Here is a 21,011-nt window from a genome sequence, read left to right as displayed (position 1 = left end):
TGATGGAATGTCTTCGGATCATCCTCAGGGATGTTTCCCAGACCATCGCCAATAGCCCATTGTGCAGCTCCAGTGCGACGTAAATGAACTACAACAACAACAACAGCGACATAAATGAACTACAACTACCACTCACTAATTTGTGCTATCAATTCTTCAATTTAACAAGGGTTTATAAATTGTTTTTCATATTGAGCATATGCGCCTACTTGTGCATTGTAGCAAATGAAATAACAAGCTAGTAGAGTTTTAAAACGGACCGTCAGGTAAAGACTACTACTACTAAACAAACTAGTGATAGTGTTTGATGTGTGGTGCATCTTTATGCAATAAGGCTCAATTGTTCGGACAAATTTTTTTAATCAAAGCTTAACAAAAAAAAAAAAAAACAATTAGAGCCATATATTTAGCAGCTGACACTACTTGTTTGTGCACATGCATTTATAGAATCACAGATTCAAGAAAGATGGAACTATATTAATTGGACAAAAACTTTTCTTGCTAGTTGCAGCAAAGCTGGTGTGTTTATCTCACAACTTCTAAAGATTGACGTCGTAATTTTCATCCACGTAAGTAGTATTTCTCAAAATCTGTTATTTTTATATAGTGTTCGTCAGATGACGACAACTACTAATAAACAAACTAGTTATAGTTTTGAAATGTGAAGTATCTTTAATCAATAAGGCGTAAATATTTCGTTCCAATTGTTCTCAAGGAAAAAATTAGCCATATTTTTAGCATTTGACACAGTACTTGTTTGCACATTTATAGAATATAGATTCAAGATACATTATGGAGCCATATTGATAGTACAAAAACTTTTCTTGCTAGTTGCAATAAAACTGGCGTGTTAATCTTGCAACTCCTAAAGATTGACGTCGTAGTTTTCATCCACGTAAGTAGTATTTCTCAAAATCTGTTATTTTTATGTATATTTTTGTTATAAAGTATGTTACGTAGTTTAGTGGCTGAAACACACTTGGACAATTTTGAGGAAAAAATGTGACTCATACGAAAGAGAAGTCTGTATCCATGAACCTGATATTTTGTACTAATTTCAAAGTACTTGAAATGAATACATCGTGGAATTAATGAACACATTTTGTAACTATTTTTTCCCGCATGTAAAACCGCCTAAACAAATAAAAAAATAACTTAATAATCTTATAAATTTATCATCTAGCTGGAAGCACCTTTATAAATATTCAATTTCATAACCCAATACTTAGACGTATTCATTTAGGGAAAACTAATCTTAATCTACTGACGGTTCTGAGTTGTAAAATGTCTTATTTTAACCTGCAATTTTCTCCACATAGCAAAACCGGTTTTTCCATTGTACTTCGATAGAGTAATAGTGTATAAACATTCTCCTAATTTTGCACTTACGTTAAACCGCCAGTGGGTTAATATAAACTTCAGCTAGCATTCCATTAGTATAATTTAGTACCAACTCACCGAAGAATATATTACACTTTGGATTTGTATTCATTTGTGACTTGGATCAGTGTATTTATCTGTGGATTCGGATTGGATCAATTTGTATTCATCTATAGACTAGACAAATACAAAGCCTATACGCATTATTCGAAACTTATATAGATTTTTTAAACGGAGAAAATGTCTGTTATTTTCAATGTCAAATCGTAATCTAGCCATTGTGTTTAAAATTGTTTCTAATTAGCATTAGTCGAGAATTCACCATATGGTTGTTAAGAAAGTTTCAAAATAGGGTATAAATTCAACAAATAAAACTTTCTTATTAATTTTATATTCAGTAAGTATATTTATTTCCGTTGTTCGCGTCCTGTATTTTGTGCCATATTCAATAGTATTTCAAAAAAATTTTTAGAATTTGAAAACGCAACGTTGAGCGTTTACATTTTTATCCTTAATGCATCCTGAATTGCTTTTTAAATTGTACATTTTCTAAACAGAAGCGAAAAATTAAATAATTGAAACAAGCTAGTTATTAATATATTTAAAAAAGATTTTAAATCCATACTTTAACAAAAATAAAATAAACTTAAAAAAAAAACAATTATCTGCGATTTTGTATGAAACTTAAGTAAATTTTAATTTATTTGAGGTCATATTATTTAGGTTGTATTATGTTAATTTCAGTATTCGAGTATCTTTTTCCTTTCATTTTTATCAGATTTAGCACATCGTGTGTTTTGCTATTTTAAGAACGTAATATTGTCTATAAATAGCAGTATAGCCTATACAGCTCACGTGCTGTTAATCTATGCACATAATCAAATTCAATATGGAAAATAAATTTTGACTATATTTCTTCGAAAGAAATCTTGTAAAAATTGCTAAATTTTGCTTAATTATTAATTTCAAAATCATTAGTAGTTACTATAAAATTTATTTCTAGTGATTTATTTAGAAGAAATCTAAATTCTATTTTTACTTTCATCCTACTTTACTATCAACAAAAATGAATTCGATATTCAATATAGTTATAATGAGAATACTTATATTTGAAATTTCCAGTATGATTATTAACATGACAGAGGGCGGTTTATATGGACTGCATATATTTGACTGAGACTCAAATTTGAATTTAATTTTAAATTTCTTTTACGTAATGAAACAGAAACATGAAAACGTAGAAAAGATTTTATTTTTGGCTATAAGACATTTAAAAATGATTCTTAATAACAGAAATGAATCTTACACTGAATTTAAAATTTGCGTGTGTTCATAATACGGTTACTTTCACGGCAGATTCTTCAAGGGATGGAGGAGGATCGAAATTACATTCTAAAACTTCTATTTCACCTTCTGCATTCGCCAGATGGAAACTGTCCCTTTTTCTTAATAATCTGTGAATTATAACATAGAGATTAAGAATATTATTTATTAATGAATAAAACATCAAGCATATTGTCAGTGAGTTTTTTTATATAGGAAGTAGCCGCAATCTGGGAAATATATGGCGATTTTGTAAGGCGAAGTATAAGATAAGAGCAAAATTGGTTGAATAGTACCTGAGAAATTGAATTTTAAATGTACGACTGCTTTAAGACTCGATTTCTCATGAACTAATCGACTGATTTCGATCAAATTTTGTGTTTTGCCATGTAAAATTACATGCTTTACAATGATGTAACAAATTGTATACCTAAAAATTCAAAAATTTTTGACAACTATTTAATGAAGTAGTAAAAAAAACACTTCCTGGAATTTATTTTTCTGCATGGAATTATCTTCGGATAAGCGAATTTTATAATTGTATGCAAAAATTTTTCAATTCGCGTAAGTTTTTTTTTTGAGATACGGCGAAATACACAAGAAATAAATTATCCTTAAGGGGTCTAAACTTTGGACCGCTCTCCTGATCACACAATCCCAGATTACGGCTACCCTCTGTATTTTGGGGGGTTAGAAATCAGAATACGTTGAAAAAAGGCATGTTTATTCATGTGCCTTTGATACAAAATTTAATAAATCTTAAAAAAAAGTAATAAATTTGTATAAAACATTTGATTCTTATAATTTGAAAACCAACCTAGGGATCATATGTTAAAATCACTCTAAATAACTTATGATCTAATTATCGGATTTTCATGTACTAGGACTAAATCTTAATGGTTCTTGGACCTAACTTAAAATATGCCAATTAATGCAGATGTTATTTTAAATAATTAAAATATTTAAGTTTAAGGTCCTCAATTTCGTTCCAATTCGTGAAAAATCCGATCATTAGAACAAATGTTATTTACGGTGTTCACTTTCTTGTGTACTCTTCAGCCCTTCTAATATGGGATTCCAGTCATGCATAGAGGTATTTTAATCACTATTTTTGTAGTGTGTTTCCACGTGTGTAATAATTGTAAATATTTGTTATTGTCACGGCATCTAGTACCGTTTCATTTAGTTAATCCTTTAATATAGTATCGTAGGTTTCTTTCCTTGATTTTTGGTCAGTAGAGCCGAATTCAGTTCGCAAATCATTAAACTCTTTATTGAATCAATCCTTCGGGGACAATATTGGTTGCTCTTGAACGGAATTTCACGAATTAATCCTAAATTATTTCGGTCTACCTATAATTTGCGACAAAACTATTTAAAGCTAAATTTTGGCTGACCATAAATTGGTTACTAGAGAATTATCAGGACAAACACGTAAAACTTTGACACATAAAAACAGTTCGACTTTTTACCAGGTTTTGTTGATTTGAATCAGCTGGATTTAAATCATGATTTAAATCAAATGATTTTCTTAAAAAAATCATTGATTTAAATCAATTATTTCTTTTTAAATATATATATTGATTTTAAAAGTTAAAAATCAGTGTTTTAAATTATTGATAATTCTATTTTGTTTTCTTAGTTTTAATATTTATTTTAAATAAATTGCTGCATTAATTTTTAGTAAACGAAATTACTTTCGCTCTTGGTGTTTGTTAAATCCCAACACATTTGAAATTACATTTTTAAAAAAGTTTCGATTCTTGAGATTGAAAGTACAGATTAAAGTAAACATTTAATGCTGTCTTAATATAGACTTGCATAGCTGTAGAAAGTAATTAATAAGCATGATTTATTTTTCAAAAAATAATGCAAATAATGTTAATTAAAATTCCACCTTTTGAATGAAAAAGCGTGGAATTAAAATCTACATTATATTTTATTGGTGGAAAATGTATATTTCTGAAGATTGAGGTTATATTAAAAAGAAATTACCCTAATATGCCAAAAGTAGAAAAAGAAAAAAAACGGCTGATCAATTCAGATATTTTTCTCCTGATATAGTGTCATTCTTCTCTTCAAAGTCTATTTGAAGCAGTAGGGTTATGTTAGCAGTAGGGTTATAATGTGTTTACAGTATCTTTGACATTATCTGATTTTCTATAAAGAAATTTTGTGAAAAAAATTCCAATGAGTACATAGAATTTTTAAAACTTTTTTAGCTTAACTTATCTATTTTGATATAGAATGAAAAATAATTATTTTAATATAAAAATATATAGATTAAATATTTATTTTTTGATGAATTTCTACATTTATAAACACAATCTGTTACATTTATTTTGTCATTTTAAAAATTAAGAAAAAAAGAGAAATCACAATTTTAAATTAAAATTACGGTTTACTAATTGAAACTTTGCTTTAATAGTTAGCGGTATCTTTACAAATTCAACTTTAGGAAAAACGGTAGAATAGTTTGACAAAATAATTTTTTCTTAAAATTTTATTTTTGTGTCTCGTAAGAAATGATAAATCCATATATTTACCATATTTGTGTTGATCTTTTGATATGATTTTTAATTTTCAAAAATTATGTCTACATTTTCACGAAATAGGTATACTTCTCAGAAAAACCTAGACAGACCCCTGAAGTATTCTTTAAATTTTCTATTTCATCTAGTCTTTAAATTTCAATTATGCATTTATTTCAGAATGGTTGCTATACATTCAAAGCTATGTATTATAATGAAAAATCATTTTAGTAAGTTAGAGCTTCTAAAATATTGTTATAATATAGTTTTAATAATAATTTAATTTTGATTAAGCAATTACAAAGTTTTTTTATTCATAAATGAAAGTTCTTACAGTGTATTTGAATAAAAAAAAAATCTGATAAATCAAAAAAATCCGATTTAAATCAAGAAAATCTGACTTTTTTGATTTTTTTAATAAAATCAAAAAATCACGAAATCACTTTTTACCTACTGAAATTCTTATTGATAGCGTAAACATTCGTTATTTTGAGAAGTAAGCTATTTGGAGTTTTAACCAATCATTGAATTTTAATTGCTTGAATGATTGACTTTTTTATTATTGACTATAGCTAATTGTTGTTATAACTACACTCTTTGCAAATAGAATAGGTATCTAATGGTTGAATGATTTTTCACTAACCTCGCTTTCCCTCTCACCGTTTCCATGGTTTGAGTAAATCTGTCTTTTTCTCTACGCTTATAATTCAGCTTATTCTTGTTTGTTTCCATAGCCATTATTCTTATTATTTCTATTGTTCACTTGCCAATGCCAGCAAACATATTTGTGAAACCAAGCAAATTTTAAGGCAGACTATGGGTTCCTTGTACGGGCCAAGAATAAGATTTCAGTCACACACATGCGTCACAGACCGTTTTAAAGGGCGGACTCATTCATACATCTATTCACCCACAGATCGTAATTTTGACGTATACCAGAGAACGATTAATCTCGAATTCAGTGCCTGATTTGCTATGGGAACTTGGAGGACTTCGTGACCCCGACAGATTTAACATGCACCAGGCACTATTGAGTACAGTTTCCTCAACCAGCGGGTTTCGAACTCCCGTTCTCACGAGCACGAGTCCATCGTCCTACCAACCAGGAATTGTTTCCATGGAAACGGAGAGGAAAGCATAAATCGTGGTTAAATCGCGTAACCTTGCGAAGCATATTTTTTATTTACAAAGAGTATAGTAACTATTTTGTAATCAATTTTATTTTGAAAAGAAAAATGCGCGTTTTACTAAATAACTGCGGCTTTTTTATTTTGAAAAATGTTAAATAACTGAAAGTTTCATAAAATCAAAATTTTAATTCTGATTACTTCCTCTTCTTTACTTATATTAATGAAGTTGATAACTTAATGAATGGGGGGGGGGAAAGCAATATAGTATATTTTCGCACTGAAATTATTTCTTTAAAAAATTAATTTAATTTATATATTTTTAGTTTATAAACGCAAATTTAAGCATTTATGTTTCAATAAAATGTATCATCACATAAACCCTGAATTTTCGAATGCTACCCAACATCAAAATTCTACAGAATAATTTTAACTCAAGCTGCAAATTAGTAGCAAAAAAGATATTTTGATCTAAAAAGATAAATTTAAGTTTCCTAGATAAACAACAATTTGTATCTTTAAAAGCAACCGTTACTCTTTTCCAAAACGAAACTTTTCAAATGTGTAAAAGATTAAAGTCGCTGTAAGCATTATAAATGAGATTTTGCATTATCATAATAAATTCAAAATCCTTCCAGCAAAGGATTTTTCGAAGCCCGTGGGAACGAGTATGAAATCCAATTACACCACTTAACCTTAAACAAAGATACAAAAATAAATAAAACTTTTGGTGTTTGCATAAAACTGAAAGAAACACAAATAGCTAATACAAAGCTTAAATGAACAATGAATCATAAAAGAAATTTCTGATAGCGATATATAATATTTGTTGACAAAAATGTCCTCCTAACTTTAACAGCGCTTTGCAGTCCCTGATGGCGTGTTATAAGCCAGGGATGGATTATATTGCCTTCTTCAATTAATTGTGTTTTAACGAGTATTTAATGAACCATTATTTTATGAATTAAGTTTTTTATGCAACAGAGAGTTTAGACAGGAAATAGATGGGATCTTTTTTTCAAAAAAAGGAAAAGGATGCAATTTGCTCTTTTATTTTTCTTTCACTATTTACTATTTGATTAGATTTATTTAAAACGTACCACTGAATAGTGGCAGAGTAGTGTCAAGTTAATTTTGCGACGTAAAAATTGAAGATAGACATTTTTGTGATCTGGGTAGATAAAATAGATGATTTTTTAAGGCTATTCTTGTCTATGTGAAAATTGTATTGTTTTTAATTTAATTTTTTAGTTTTTTTAATAACTGCCGATATTGAACTTTCGTTCTTCGCCTAAGGAAGATGCCGGAAGTGTTGCTCATTTATCGTTTCCCGGTGGGCAACAGTGAACCAAAGGCGAGCAACATTGCCCACGCCATACTGCTACAGATATTCATTCATAGCGTGGGCCACATTCACGTATCACACAACACATATGGAAATACCCATGCCCTGAGCGGGATTCGAACCCGCAGCCAATGGCTTCGCAGTCAGACACGCTAAATACTCGGCCACCTTGCCGGCTTTTTTCCGTATATTAAAATATGTTTAGAAACTAAATTAACAGGTGCAAATAATTAATGGCTAAGAATTTTAATTTTGAACCATCCATTCAAGGCCTTAATTCAATCTAATGATAAGCCACATTTTAATATTGTTCAGCTGTCTTTTGTGCTGTTATTAAGTAGGATTTGTGAATTATCTCTTCGTAAACAGTATTTATTAAGAGTTTGATATTAATATCATGTGAGAAAATATCCGGATCTTCACTATGTTGACCCAAGTTCCTTTTAATGTAACTCATTTATGTGTGAGTAAATATAGCCTTAAATGTAACATTTTGGTTTGAAACGTAGTTCTTAAAAGAAAAACCGTAGAAGTTCCGAAGAATCAAAACTATTTCTCTTCTATGATTCTTGCTGAAACTTTGTATTTATTTTAGATCAACCAATGTTTTTAATAATAAAATCACGCAGAAAGGTTTTGAATGGTCATAACGCTAAGTCGTCGTTTTGAAACTAAACTGTGGTAATTCAAAAAAGCAAGTTTCTCAGGAGAGCGATTTCTAACTTTTCAGGAACTTCCACCGCAGCTTGACTCGAAGCTATGGCAAAATAATTTACATTAAAAAAAAAACCCTGTTTCTTAGCATTTTTCAATGAACCAGGCCTGATTCTTGTAGCATTTCTAATTTTGTGGTGATTTCGAAATAAGTGAAGGTACTTTGAGTTGCAACACTTTTCTCTAAAACTTTTATTAAAAGTGGAGAGTTATTTCAAAATACAACGATGTTCTTCAAAATATCCTCCCGAATATTACATATTTCATTCCGAATTTTGACATACAACAGTGTAGGAAAAAATCGCTCTCCTGAAAAACTTGCTTTTTTGAGTTACCACGGTTTAGCTTCAAAGCGACGTTTTCTCCAAGGTTTTGTTGCAACTGGCACACTGCTACACTATTCCCTAAACCAAGTGGGCGTAATCGCGCCAATACGATAACGATTTATCTGCTCTCTAAATTAATTTTATGGAACTATGAAAATAACACGCTGTTTCTCAAAGGGTGAATTTTTTTTTTTACACAATGACCCAAATATCTCATTTTTCGATTTTTTTGAGTTACTACGGTTTAGTTTCAAAGCGACGAAGTGTTGATTCAGTTGTAGTAAACGCGCCATAAATGAAATTCTATCTTTGTAATAAAATGTTACGTCCCGGGAGTGTTTTTACAATTTTCATAAATGAAGAGATATATTTTAGAAACCTAAACTCAGAGTTTTTATATTAAGAAAAGAAGGGCATTTAAGGAGCATTTGAAAAAATATTTTTTTTTTTTGGGGGGGGGGTTTCTTTGAAATTAGAAACTACTTTAAATTTTATTACTTAAAGGCTATTTTCAACATTTAAATGTATTAAACATTTAGTGTAGTTTCTAAGATAGTTTATTTGAAACGGTAATGTTAAAACACGTAAATAAATTTTGCAAAAGAAATAATAAGAAAATAAATGAAATGAATAAAACTGGGACAATAAATGATTGAGTTCTGTATTACCCAGTCAAGGGATTGCGACCGGATTGTTAAAGCGGTTCAAATCGTTACCGTACTTAAACAGTCGAAAATATTCAAACGGTTTTAAGGAGTGTGGAGGAAAACTGTCTCTTTTTATCTTCAAACAAATTATTTAGTGTTAAAGTGTATTACTAATAAGTTTTTATCCGTAATAAAATTTCGAGTCCTTCTCAAACTGTTTTATTTTATTGTAACTCTTCCATTGTTCGGAAAATTAATTTAAAATATGTATTTTCCAATAAGGAATCTGATTCGTGCAATTACGGCTGACCGGTTTAGCCTAATCCAATAAGAATGTTTCCTAGGTTTCTGAAAAATAATGAATTTATTAGAACTGAAATATTGATAAAATAATCATTTTTTAAAACAGAAGTATGATGTCAGTAGTATATGGGGGGGGCTAGAGGACACTTTTGCCCTTTCCATATACTACTATTAATTTCCTATTTTTAATATTAAAAAAAATTAAAATAGACCAATATTTTACATTTTTATATGAAATATCAGTATATTTAAAAATTCTTATTTTTATATTAATAATTTTTATTTTATTAAAACCTTATTGAAAATATCGTTTTTTATTTTACATGTAATTCATAATCGTAATATTTATTTTTGCCTTTAAAATCAAAAATATATTTTCCACTATTAATTTTTCTTATAGCTTTATCAGATAATTCACCATGACATTTCGAGAGATAAAAATCTTTCTCATCATTGTCTACTTCTAATCTAGCTATAATAGAGTCACCGTATTTTGTATTTATTTTTCTCAATGATATTAAATTATATTTACCTATCTCGAGTTCATTTAATTTGTATGTTTCAGGAAATCGTTTGAGGTCATTAAATTCTTCCATTTATTTAAGAACATTTTTTGTAATATAATTTCTGTAATACATACACTTGTATAACGAACATTTTACTACCTATAAATGGAAAGTATTGAAAAAGAGAGAAATAAAAAGTTGTTAGAGCAATTAAAAAATGATCTAAGATTAGTTAAACTACAATCAGAAATTAGGAAAAATAATGAAATAAAATTAGAAGAAGATATAGGAATACAAAAATCATTAGCCGATTTTCACGAACCTGTACTTCATCAAATGGAAAAACTAGAAACTTCTAGACAACAAAACTTGATAGGTATAAAAGATGCTGTTGATAATTTATCTTTCACTATGAATGAGACCTATAGATCTTTACCTCAGATAGAGAATCAGTCAGAGGAAGATTATACTGAAGATGTAGGAAGTATGTTTTTAAAAATAGATATAGACAAAAATTTAGATAAAGAATTATTAGAAGAATTAGAATTTGAATTACCTTCAATAATGTGGAATAAAACTGATGAAGATATTGAAGAAGTTATTAAAAGGGCAAAAGCAAAAAGAGATCAATTTAAAAGAGAAAAAGGAAATGAAACCAAAAATAGAAATTTAACAAACAACAAAGATGAGTATCAGAAAAGGATTGATAATGCTGATTATAAAATGAATATGATGAAAAGATATTTAGAAGCTTTATCAGCTATTAAACAAGGTAGACATTACACAGGAAAAGGTTTAGAAGATAAACTGAATATCTTAGTTGATTTGACAGATAAAATTTGTAAAGGTTCTAAAAGTAAAAAATTGTATAATAAAACTGTAGATTTGTTGGATTTACTTTTAAGAGAGGGAACTATGACAAACGATCAGGTAAAGGAATACTATGGAAAATTTCTTAGTATATAAATGAGTAATTATATTGTAAAAAAAGTATACTTGAGCGACAGTCAGATTTCTAAATTGAAATCAGCTTATAAAAATGGTGAAGAACTTAGTTTACAAATAGATAAAAGTAAAACACCCAATTTTGATTTACATTTAACAGCTACACAAATTAACCAAATTGATAAAGGTAAAAGAATTAAAATATCAAAGACTCAACTGAAAAAGAATGGAGGGTTTTTACCATTTTTAGTACCTTTACTTTCTACTTTAGCATTAGGAGCAGCTAGTGGAGCAGCTGGTTGGGGTACTAAAAAAGTATTGGACAAAATTTCTGGATCAGGTAAAAAAAAAAAAACTTGTGGAAAGGGAGTCTATCAGCCATGGGAATATCCAACAAAATGATTGAAAACAATATGAAAAATGAAAAAGGATTTAGAGGTATATTTACTATAGATATGTTACCTAAAAAGATAAGAAAATTTGAAAACGGAATTATAAATTTAGATGTATCTACAGGTCCTGGAACTCATTGGGTTTGTTATTATAATGATCCAAAATATAATTTTGTTGAATATTTTGATCCTTTTGGAGAATATAAATATAACAATAGAATAATAAAAAATGATTTTCTTCCTCAAAACATACTAAGTTATTTAAATACTTCTGGAAAAGAAATTAGATATAACGATAGTTTTTTACAAAGTCCGAGTTCTGTAAGATGTGGTTTCTATTGTATGAAATATATAACTGAAAGAAATAAAAATAAATCTCCTATTGAAGTTTTATATTCATTTACTCAAGAACCTAGTAAATTAAATGAAAAAATTGTTCTTTATAAATGAAGTATATTATATTAGATTCGAAAAGCGTAGATAAATCTGAAGATTTCACCATTGAGTATTCGAGACCTTTTCATTTTACAGAGATAGCTCTTCAGTCTTTTTCAATGTATATTTCATGGAATAATATTACGGAGAAAAACAATAAATTTTCATATTTTGATGGAGTCAAATGGACAGATTTCATTATTCCTCATGGTCATTACAATATAAGAGGTTTGAATCGTTATATGGTAAAATATTTTGGAAATGATTCACCTATATTATTTGGAATAATAGAAGAAAGACAAAGGTTTAGTATTAAACTCGAGAAGAATTATAAAATTGATTTATCTAAAAGTGAATTGTACAAAATTTTAGGCTTTGAACCTAAAATATATGAAGAGGAAGAGCAAGAAGGTAAATTTATTGCTGATATAGCTAATGGTAATGATAATATTTATATTCACTGTGATATAGTGGATGGTGCTTATATAAATCAGTTTCAATCTCAAGTTATTTATTCTTTTACATCATCAAATCCTCCTGGAAGTTTATATACTAAAGAATTTGATAAACTAATATTTTTTCCGGTTAAATCTGATTCTATTAATCGAATTAGAATGAGAATTACAAATCATAGAGGTGAACTAATTGATTTAAATAAACAAGAAGTACAGTACAAATTTATTGCTAAATAAATGAATAAACAAAGATTGTACAGAAAGAGTAAAAAAATACAAGGAAGAGGCTTCTTTTCAGACTTTATAAGTCCTATTGTAGAAGATAAATCTAAGGAATTTGTGAGAGAAAAATTGAATGAAATATTTTCTAAAAATAAAAAACATGGTACTGGATTGAAATTTTTTATTCCTAAATAAATGGATAAAATTTACGATTTGAAAGACACTAGTTATTATTATAATAACGACGTTGAAAGTTTTGAATATAGAGAATTAAAAAGTGAAAATAGAAATAATATTCATGAAAATGCTACATATAATTTCTTTATCAATGATACAAATGCTAATATTTTATATTCTGCGGGATATCTACAACAAGAATTAAAAATTGTAAAAGGAGATGGAGGTGTAATAAGTAATGAAAATGTTACTCTAGTGAATGGAGGAGGTCTCATTAATTCAAACAGGTTGATTATAGGAAATACTGAAGTTGAATCCACTATAAATTATAAAGCCATTATGAATCAAGTATTAGGGATGATACACTTCACCCCTGATTATTCAACATCGGAAGCTACTAACATGTTCTTTTATGTAGATACAACTGATTCTGTAGATAGAAACAATTTCAAATATAATGGAAATCTGATAGATACTACCAAAATAACTGATTTTTTTAAAAACCTTAAACTAAATGAAAGTTTTAACGAAGGATTTTCAAAAAGATGTAAATTTACTAAAAATAGTCAAACAGTAAAAATATGGATTCCTTTAAAGTATATATTTGATTTCTTTAACGAATATAAAAAAGTAATGACAGGTTTCCAAGTTAAAATAGAAATTCAAAGAAATGATAGTAAAAATATGTTGTATACAGATATTCAAAATCCAGATTTTAAGGTTCTTGTTGAAGATTTATCACTTTGGTTACCTTATGTTAGATTTAAAAATTCAGCATCTGTAAAATTCAATGAATTAAAATTATCAAATACTCCTATAGAAATAAATTGGGATCATTATAACATTATCAAATCAAATGTATTTTATAAAAATTCCAGTGGGTCTTATTCCATTCCTGCTACATCTGATGAAGTTTTGAGTTTATTTGTCATTCCTCAATATGAAGATAGAAATGAAAACATGAATCAAAATAATATGATGTTTGATCACTTGGATATGATAGAATGTTGGTTAATGATTAATAACATTAAAGTTCCCACTGTAAGTTATATGATGGACTTTAATAAAAATGATTATAATCGATTATATTATGCTCTTTTAGAATCAGGAATGAATAATATAAATTCTGAAACTGGTTGTATGATAAACTATTCAAATTTCAGTAAGTATCCTATAATTTGTTTCAACTTGGCAAACCATGAAAATTATACGAACTTGAGTAATTTAATGATTGAATTCAATTGGAGGTTGAGAAATAATACTACTAAAAATTATGTTTTTTACTTTATTTTGAAAGAGAGAAACAAATGCTCCTTGAATATGTCAACTCAGGATATAAAAATGATTAAAACTCTGAAAACATAAAGGATTTTTTCTATTTTAATAAATGGCTGCTTATTATCCACTTTACGACAATGAAATAAAAGAAGGACCTTTAGGACCACCAGGTGTAGGATTTAAATTAACGAATGATGGTAATTATGATATGGAAAGTAAACTATTAAAAAATGTTTTACATCCTCAGGAAGATAATGATTCTTCAACTAAAAAATATGTAGATGATTTAAAAAATAAGTGTTTGATTCGTAATAACGGTTATTTTAATGCTAGAAATAAATGTATTAGAAATATAGCTACTCCTCTAGAGGACAATGATGCTTCAACTAAAAAATATGTCGATGACAAAAGTTTAATACATGATGAAAATAATTTTGATGCTAAAAATAAAATCATATCAAATGTAAAAGAACCTGAAAAAGAAGGCGATGTGGTTACCAAAAAACATCTTGATTATTATTGTATACTGTGGGATAAAATTAATAGAAGTTATTATGCTCACAACGAAAGAATATCGAGTGTAAAATGGCCCATAAATGATACTGACGTTGCTAATAAATATTACGTTGATAATAAAACTTTTTGCGCTACCACAGATAGACTTGTTCAGTTTACAGGTGTGGGTTACAAGACTTTTGAATTCAACGAAACTACTTCAAAACTTTTAGATTCAAACTTAAAATTATCACAAAACATGTATATGAAAATTACAATTTTTTTAGCCTGTGACAAAATGAATGAAAAGCCAAAAATACGTTTAGAAAAAGTGAAAGAAGTACTTCTTGATAAAGAGATAAATGTTAATGAAGATTCAATAACTATGTTTGCGTATGGAAAGTTAAATGAAGTTTTAACATTATCAGTGTTAACAGGAGGAGGTTGTAAATTAAAGCCTTATTTACATATTGAAAAGATAAATTTTTCTTCTTAATAAATGGCCAATGAAATTAATTGGAACGACTTTTCTAGAAAGAAACTTTCAGAAGATGTAATTATAAGTTTAGCAGATTATTTAAAATGGGAATATGTGTTTCAATTTTCTGAATTATCTGAAGTTTTAATCGAACGATGCCAAATGATTGGTATATTATTTCTCAATATCAAAAACTCAATGAACCTTTTATTGAAAAACATGCCTCTGATGTAGATTGGGAAAAAATATGTAGATACCAAACCTTATCTATCCGTTTTATTGAGAGACATTTAGATAAAGTGACTTGGTATGAAATATCAAGATTCCAAAAATTGGATTTAAGATTTATAGAAAATTATTCTGACCGTTTAAATATGAATGTTGTATCTAGATATCAAAAATTATCAATGAACCTTATAAGAAAATTTCAAGATTATGTAAATTGGGATTATATTATACAATATCAAGATATTGATAAAGACTTTGTAATAGAATTTGTTTCTAAAATAGATTTCTGTCTTTTAATAAAAAATAAAAGTAATATATTACCAGAAGAATTTTATAATTCAAACAAAGAAAAGATAGTTTGTATACTTCTTGCGGAAATTTGTCATAATACACGAGTACCGCTATATGAACCATTAAAAGAATAAATTATTTAAAAAAAATATTTTTATTTTAATAATAGTTTTTACTCGTAGTAGATTATTTTTTACTCGTAGTAGATTATTTTTTAATTAATAAATGTATTCTAAAATTGTAATTAAAGACTATAATGAACCAGATGAATTTAAAGATCCAAATCAACATCCTCTATTGCCTATACATCCCTTTAGATTAATCATAAATGGTTCTTCCAACAGTGGAAAATCGAACTTATTAATCAATTTAATTTATGACTATTTACACTTTGATAGACTTTACATGTGTACAAAAGACATATTTGAATCTAAGTATGAAAAATTACAAGAAAAATACATTCAATTTACAGATGTAGAATTAGAAGATATTCAAAAATGTAAAGGCTTAAAGAATAAAAAAGAAGTTTTGAAAGAATATAAAAAATTTAAAAAAGATCAAGTTTTGTTTTCTTCCAAACTAGATGATTTTATTACCGTAGATGACTTGGATCCTTCCTATATGAATTTAGTTGTATTTGATGATTGTATATGTGAAAAAGATCAACAATCTATAGAAGAATTTTTTATACGAGGAAGAAAGAAAAATACATCCCTTATCTATATAAGTCAGTACTATTATAAAATACCTATAACCATCAGAAGTAACAGCAATTATTTTATATTTTTCGATATGAAACAAAAAGAAATTAAACAAATAATACGAGAAATAGATGGTCAATTAACAAAAGAAGAATTTAATAAAATGTATAAGAACTGTATCAAAAAACCATATGATTTTTTAGTTTTAGACTTAGTCAATCCTAATATGAGGTACCGAAATAAAGAATTTATGTAATGGAAGAATATTTAGAGAAAAGAATTTTTATTCACAGAAAAAGTTATAATTACTATCAAAAGATTAGTATCGCACTATCTATGAGTAAGTTTTTATTTAGTGCGTCTGGCTTATCTGGTTTTATTTTAATCCCTTTATCAGCTTTGAGTTTAGGAGCTGGTGTGATTGAAGTGGTTGACAGATCTTTAAATATATCCGAAAGAAAAGAAGAATATAAATATACTTACAAATTTTATAAACAACTACTGAATTTGTTTAAAGCTAATACATTAACTGAAGAAGAAATTCATAAAAAAGAGGCTGATTTTATTCAAAGTTTGAAATATTTTCCTTTAGAGAAATACGTTAAAAAAACTCAATTGAATGGCTACAAATACATATAATTTTTTATTGCCTATAAATGACGTGTAAAAGTAATATATTCAAAGTTGGAAAATTAAGTAAAGACGGAAAGTTCAAATTTTGTTGTAAAGAATGTGGTCAAAAAGGATCTGGCTTTATCAATTCAACAATTAATAATTTGCCCTTTGAAATGCATTTACCAGGACATCAATTTACAGGACCTGGAACACAATTATTACATGGAAAGAAAAGATTAAACGATGATTTAACATATAAAGAATGGAGTAAGCCCATTAACAGAGTAGATGAAATAGCATATAAACATGATGTTTGTTACCTTAAAAATAAAGATACTAAAACTAGAAATGATGTATGTGATAAAAATATGATAGAAGAGTTAAATACAATTCCAAATCCTACAATCAGAGAAAGAATAGAAAGAGGAATTGTTAAACCTATTATCAAAGCCAAAAGAACATTTGGTATGGGAATGATTTATTGTTTAAAATGTAAAAATTTTACTAATACTAAAGATGTTTATGAAGAAACTTCTAAAAATGGAAGATTGATGAGGAAAGGTATATGTGAAGTTTGTGGATCTAAAAAAAGTACTTTTTTAAAGAAAACGGGGTCATAGAAACAGTATATTATGATCCCGAAAAAGGTTATTGTGGTATCAATGAATTAAAAAGAAAAACAGGTTTATCTCAAAAACAAATTACAGAATTTTTACATGAACAAGATGTTTATACTAGATATAAACCAATTATTCGTAAATTTAGAAGAAGGAGATGTTACGTTTCACATATTGATGATCAATGGCAAGCCGATTTATTATTTATAAAACCATTTAGTAAATATAATAGTGGAGTTAATTATATTTTAACAGTTATTGATATGTTTAGTAAATATGCTTGGGTTATTCCAATAAAAAGAAAAACAGGCGAAGAAGTATCAAATGCTTTCAAGTTAATATTTAAAGAACGAATTCCAGAGAAACTACAAACGGATAAAGGTACGGAATTTATAAATAAAGATACTCAAAAATTATTCAAAGATAATAATATTCATTGGTTTACTACTGAAAATGTTGAAATAAAATGTTCTATTGTTGAAAGATTTAATCGAACAATTAATGGAAAAATAAGAAAATATATGGCAGCAAATAATACAAATAAATACTTAGAAGTACTAGATAAATTAGTTTATAATTATAATAATTCTTATCATCGATCTATTAAAATGACACCCTCACAAGCCAGTCGGACAGAAAATGAAAGTATCGTATACAATAATTTATTTTCTAAAAAAGAAATAAAGAAACCAAAGTTTAAAATAGGTGATAAAGTTAGAATTTCAAAATATAAAGAAACATTTACCAGAGGTTATCATCCTACATTTACAGAAGAAATTTTTATAATATCTGAAATATTGAAAACAGATCCTATAACTTATAGAGTGAAAGATTTAAATGGTGAAGAAATTAAAGGAACTTATTATGAAAAAGAATTAGTAAAATATAATAAGAAAAATGAAACATATAAGATTGAAAAAATAATAAAAAGAAAAGATAATAAGTTATTCGTAAAATGGTTAGGTTACCCTGAAGAATTTAATAGTTGGATAGATGAAAAAAATATTATTCTAATTTAGGAATCAATTGAATTTTTAAATCTCTCCATATCATAATCTTTTAATTTTAAATGATTAAATTTAGTATAATATTTTCCTTTATTCTGTTAAAGAAGATTATATGTATAAAGAAGATTATCATCAGATAAGAACATCACACCACTCTGCGGTTAGAATCCCACGAAGCGGTCAATTTTTACCGCAAAGTGGCATGAAAAAAGTTTCTTCGATTTTCCTCCCGCTGATAAGGTCAGAGAGGAAAGTGTTTTAATTATTATTATGTAAATAAATGGAAAGTCATTATTTCGAAATATTTAATCAGATTAAAAGGAATAGCCATTCAAATTTAAAAATTACATTTGATAAGGAAGAAGAAAAATATTATTATGATACGAAAGACTTTGACCAATATTTAAAACAGAGATACAATTCGAGAATTAGTTTTTTTAAAAAGTTAAAAAGAAAATTGAACTTGATTTTTACAGTTGAAGCAGATGAAATGTTTTTAAAATTTTTAGATTATATGTATTTTAAAAAGAGTTTAAATTATAAATATTTTATGAAAAAGATATGTGAATATTATAATATTTCTAACAATATTAAGTTAGGTAGTCCTAAAAAACAAAACATTTATGATGAAATTTGGAATTCGTTTCTTAAAGAGACAGAAAAGTATTTATAAAAACTCCATTTAATAAATGGAAGATAAATTTTGTTGCGATTGTAAGACTTTGAAATCAGCTGACGAATTTTACAAATATAAAAAATATTTATTTAAAAGATGTATAGATTGTGATCTTAAAAGAAAATATATATATTATGAATGCGATTGTGGCAAAAATTATACTTATTCACATAAACAAAGACATTTTAGAAGTAATTTTCATATAAAACGTATGAACTCCTTTTTATAAAAGTATTTATAAATTTTCTTCCTTATAAATGAGTAACATGACAAAGGAGTTCAAACACTTGAGTAATGTACTCTCAACTTTCAGTATTAAAAAACTAAGAGAATTGATAACTAAACTTAAAATTCCTGTCCTGACTGATAAGAGATTAAAATCAAATATTATTGAATCAGTAGTTTCTTATATCAAAAGTACAGGAAATTATAAATCTGTTTTATCAGATTATTTAGGATTGGATGTTTCTTATTATATGGAAAACAAAACTAAACTATTTAATAAATATCCTAAGTATAGAAATGAATTAAAAAAAGTTTTTGATTCTTATAATTTAAAATATAAAGATGGTAAATTTATACCTAAAGAAGAAAAAAATATAATAACTGAAACTAATTTAAATGCTTTGTATAGGCCTCAAAAAATAAAAGATAAGGTAAAAGTAGAGGTAAATCTTAAAAATTTCTTTAAACCAGATTATAAAATTATTGAATTCAGAGGTCAATATATTGAAAAATATAAAGTTTATAGAAAACAATATAGAGTGGCAGGATCTAAAATTTTGCCTGAACAATATTATAATATTTTAAGAAATATATTTAAAAGGGCTATTGGAAATATTACAGGAAAAGTAGATGTAATTATACATAATCCTAAATTAAATGTACCTTTTCATGATAAAATGATGTCAACTAAAACTGCTTTTAATGAATACATTGATAAATTATCCAACCAAATTGAATATAAAGAACTCGATATAACAGAGTGTATATTTGATTTTAATGTCATCGAATTACCTCATGGTGGTAGACACAAGGCTTTAAAAATGTATTCTGAAACAGATCCAGCAAAAAAGAAAAGTATTTGTCAAATAAAAAATGATGATAATATATGTTTGGCTAGATCAATTGTAACAGCTTTAGCTATCCAAAATCCTGAACTGTTAAGTGATAAATTATGTACTGAAAAATTATCAAGTAATGAAATAATTTATATTAAAAAAGGTCGTGTTTTACAAAAAACATTAGCTATAAAATTACATGATGTATGTAAAATTCCTTTAGAAGTGTGTAGTTTAGAAGAAGTTAAAATATTTGAAAAATGTTTAGACATTCAGATCAATATAGTTTGTAGAGAAAATGGTAATGAAATTATATATAATGGTGATTATAAATCAACATGTATTTTTATATATAAGAATAGAAATCATTTCGATGTCATTACATCAATGACAGGATTTTTAGGTAAGAATAATTATTGTAATTATTGTAAAGTGGGTTATAAACGTTCAAATCAACATAAATGCCCTTTAAAATGTGATAGGTGTTTTGTTGAAGAATCTAATTGTGAAGGAGAGGAAATATTTTGTAAAAAATGTAATCGGAAATTCTTAGGAGAAAATTGTTTTGATAATCATAACAAGAAAAATTCAGAAGGTTTTACTGTTTGCAAATTACTATGGAAATGTCTAAAATGTAAAAGAAATATTAATAGAAATGAAAGGAAAACAGAAGAACATATATGTGGTGAATATCGTTGTAATAATTGTTGGAAATGGGTTATGAAAGGTCATGAGT

General features: G+C 27.0%; 1 protein-coding gene across 1 annotated transcript in view; it reads right to left on the bottom strand.

Annotated features, from left to right (window-relative positions):
- Positions 1-2,614: 2,614 nt before the first annotated feature.
- Positions 2,615-21,011, bottom strand: part of LOC107444471 (beta-alanine transporter-like) — a 293,044-nt gene continuing 274,647 nt past the window's right edge. The window contains exon 11 of the mRNA XM_071179361.2: positions 2,615-2,834. Coding sequence (XP_071035462.2) covers positions 2,711-2,834 — 124 coding nt within the window. The 3' untranslated portion in view covers positions 2,615-2,710. The remainder of the gene's footprint in view (positions 2,835-21,011) is intronic.

Source organism: Parasteatoda tepidariorum, chromosome 1 (genome assembly GCF_982258835.1).
Source record: "Parasteatoda tepidariorum strain Cologne lab strain chromosome 1, Ptep-v5.0, whole genome shotgun sequence".
Lineage (NCBI taxonomy): Eukaryota > Metazoa > Arthropoda > Arachnida > Araneae > Theridiidae > Parasteatoda > Parasteatoda tepidariorum.
Note: the sequence above shows the minus strand (reverse complement) of the source record. Positions and strands in the feature narration are given on the sequence as shown.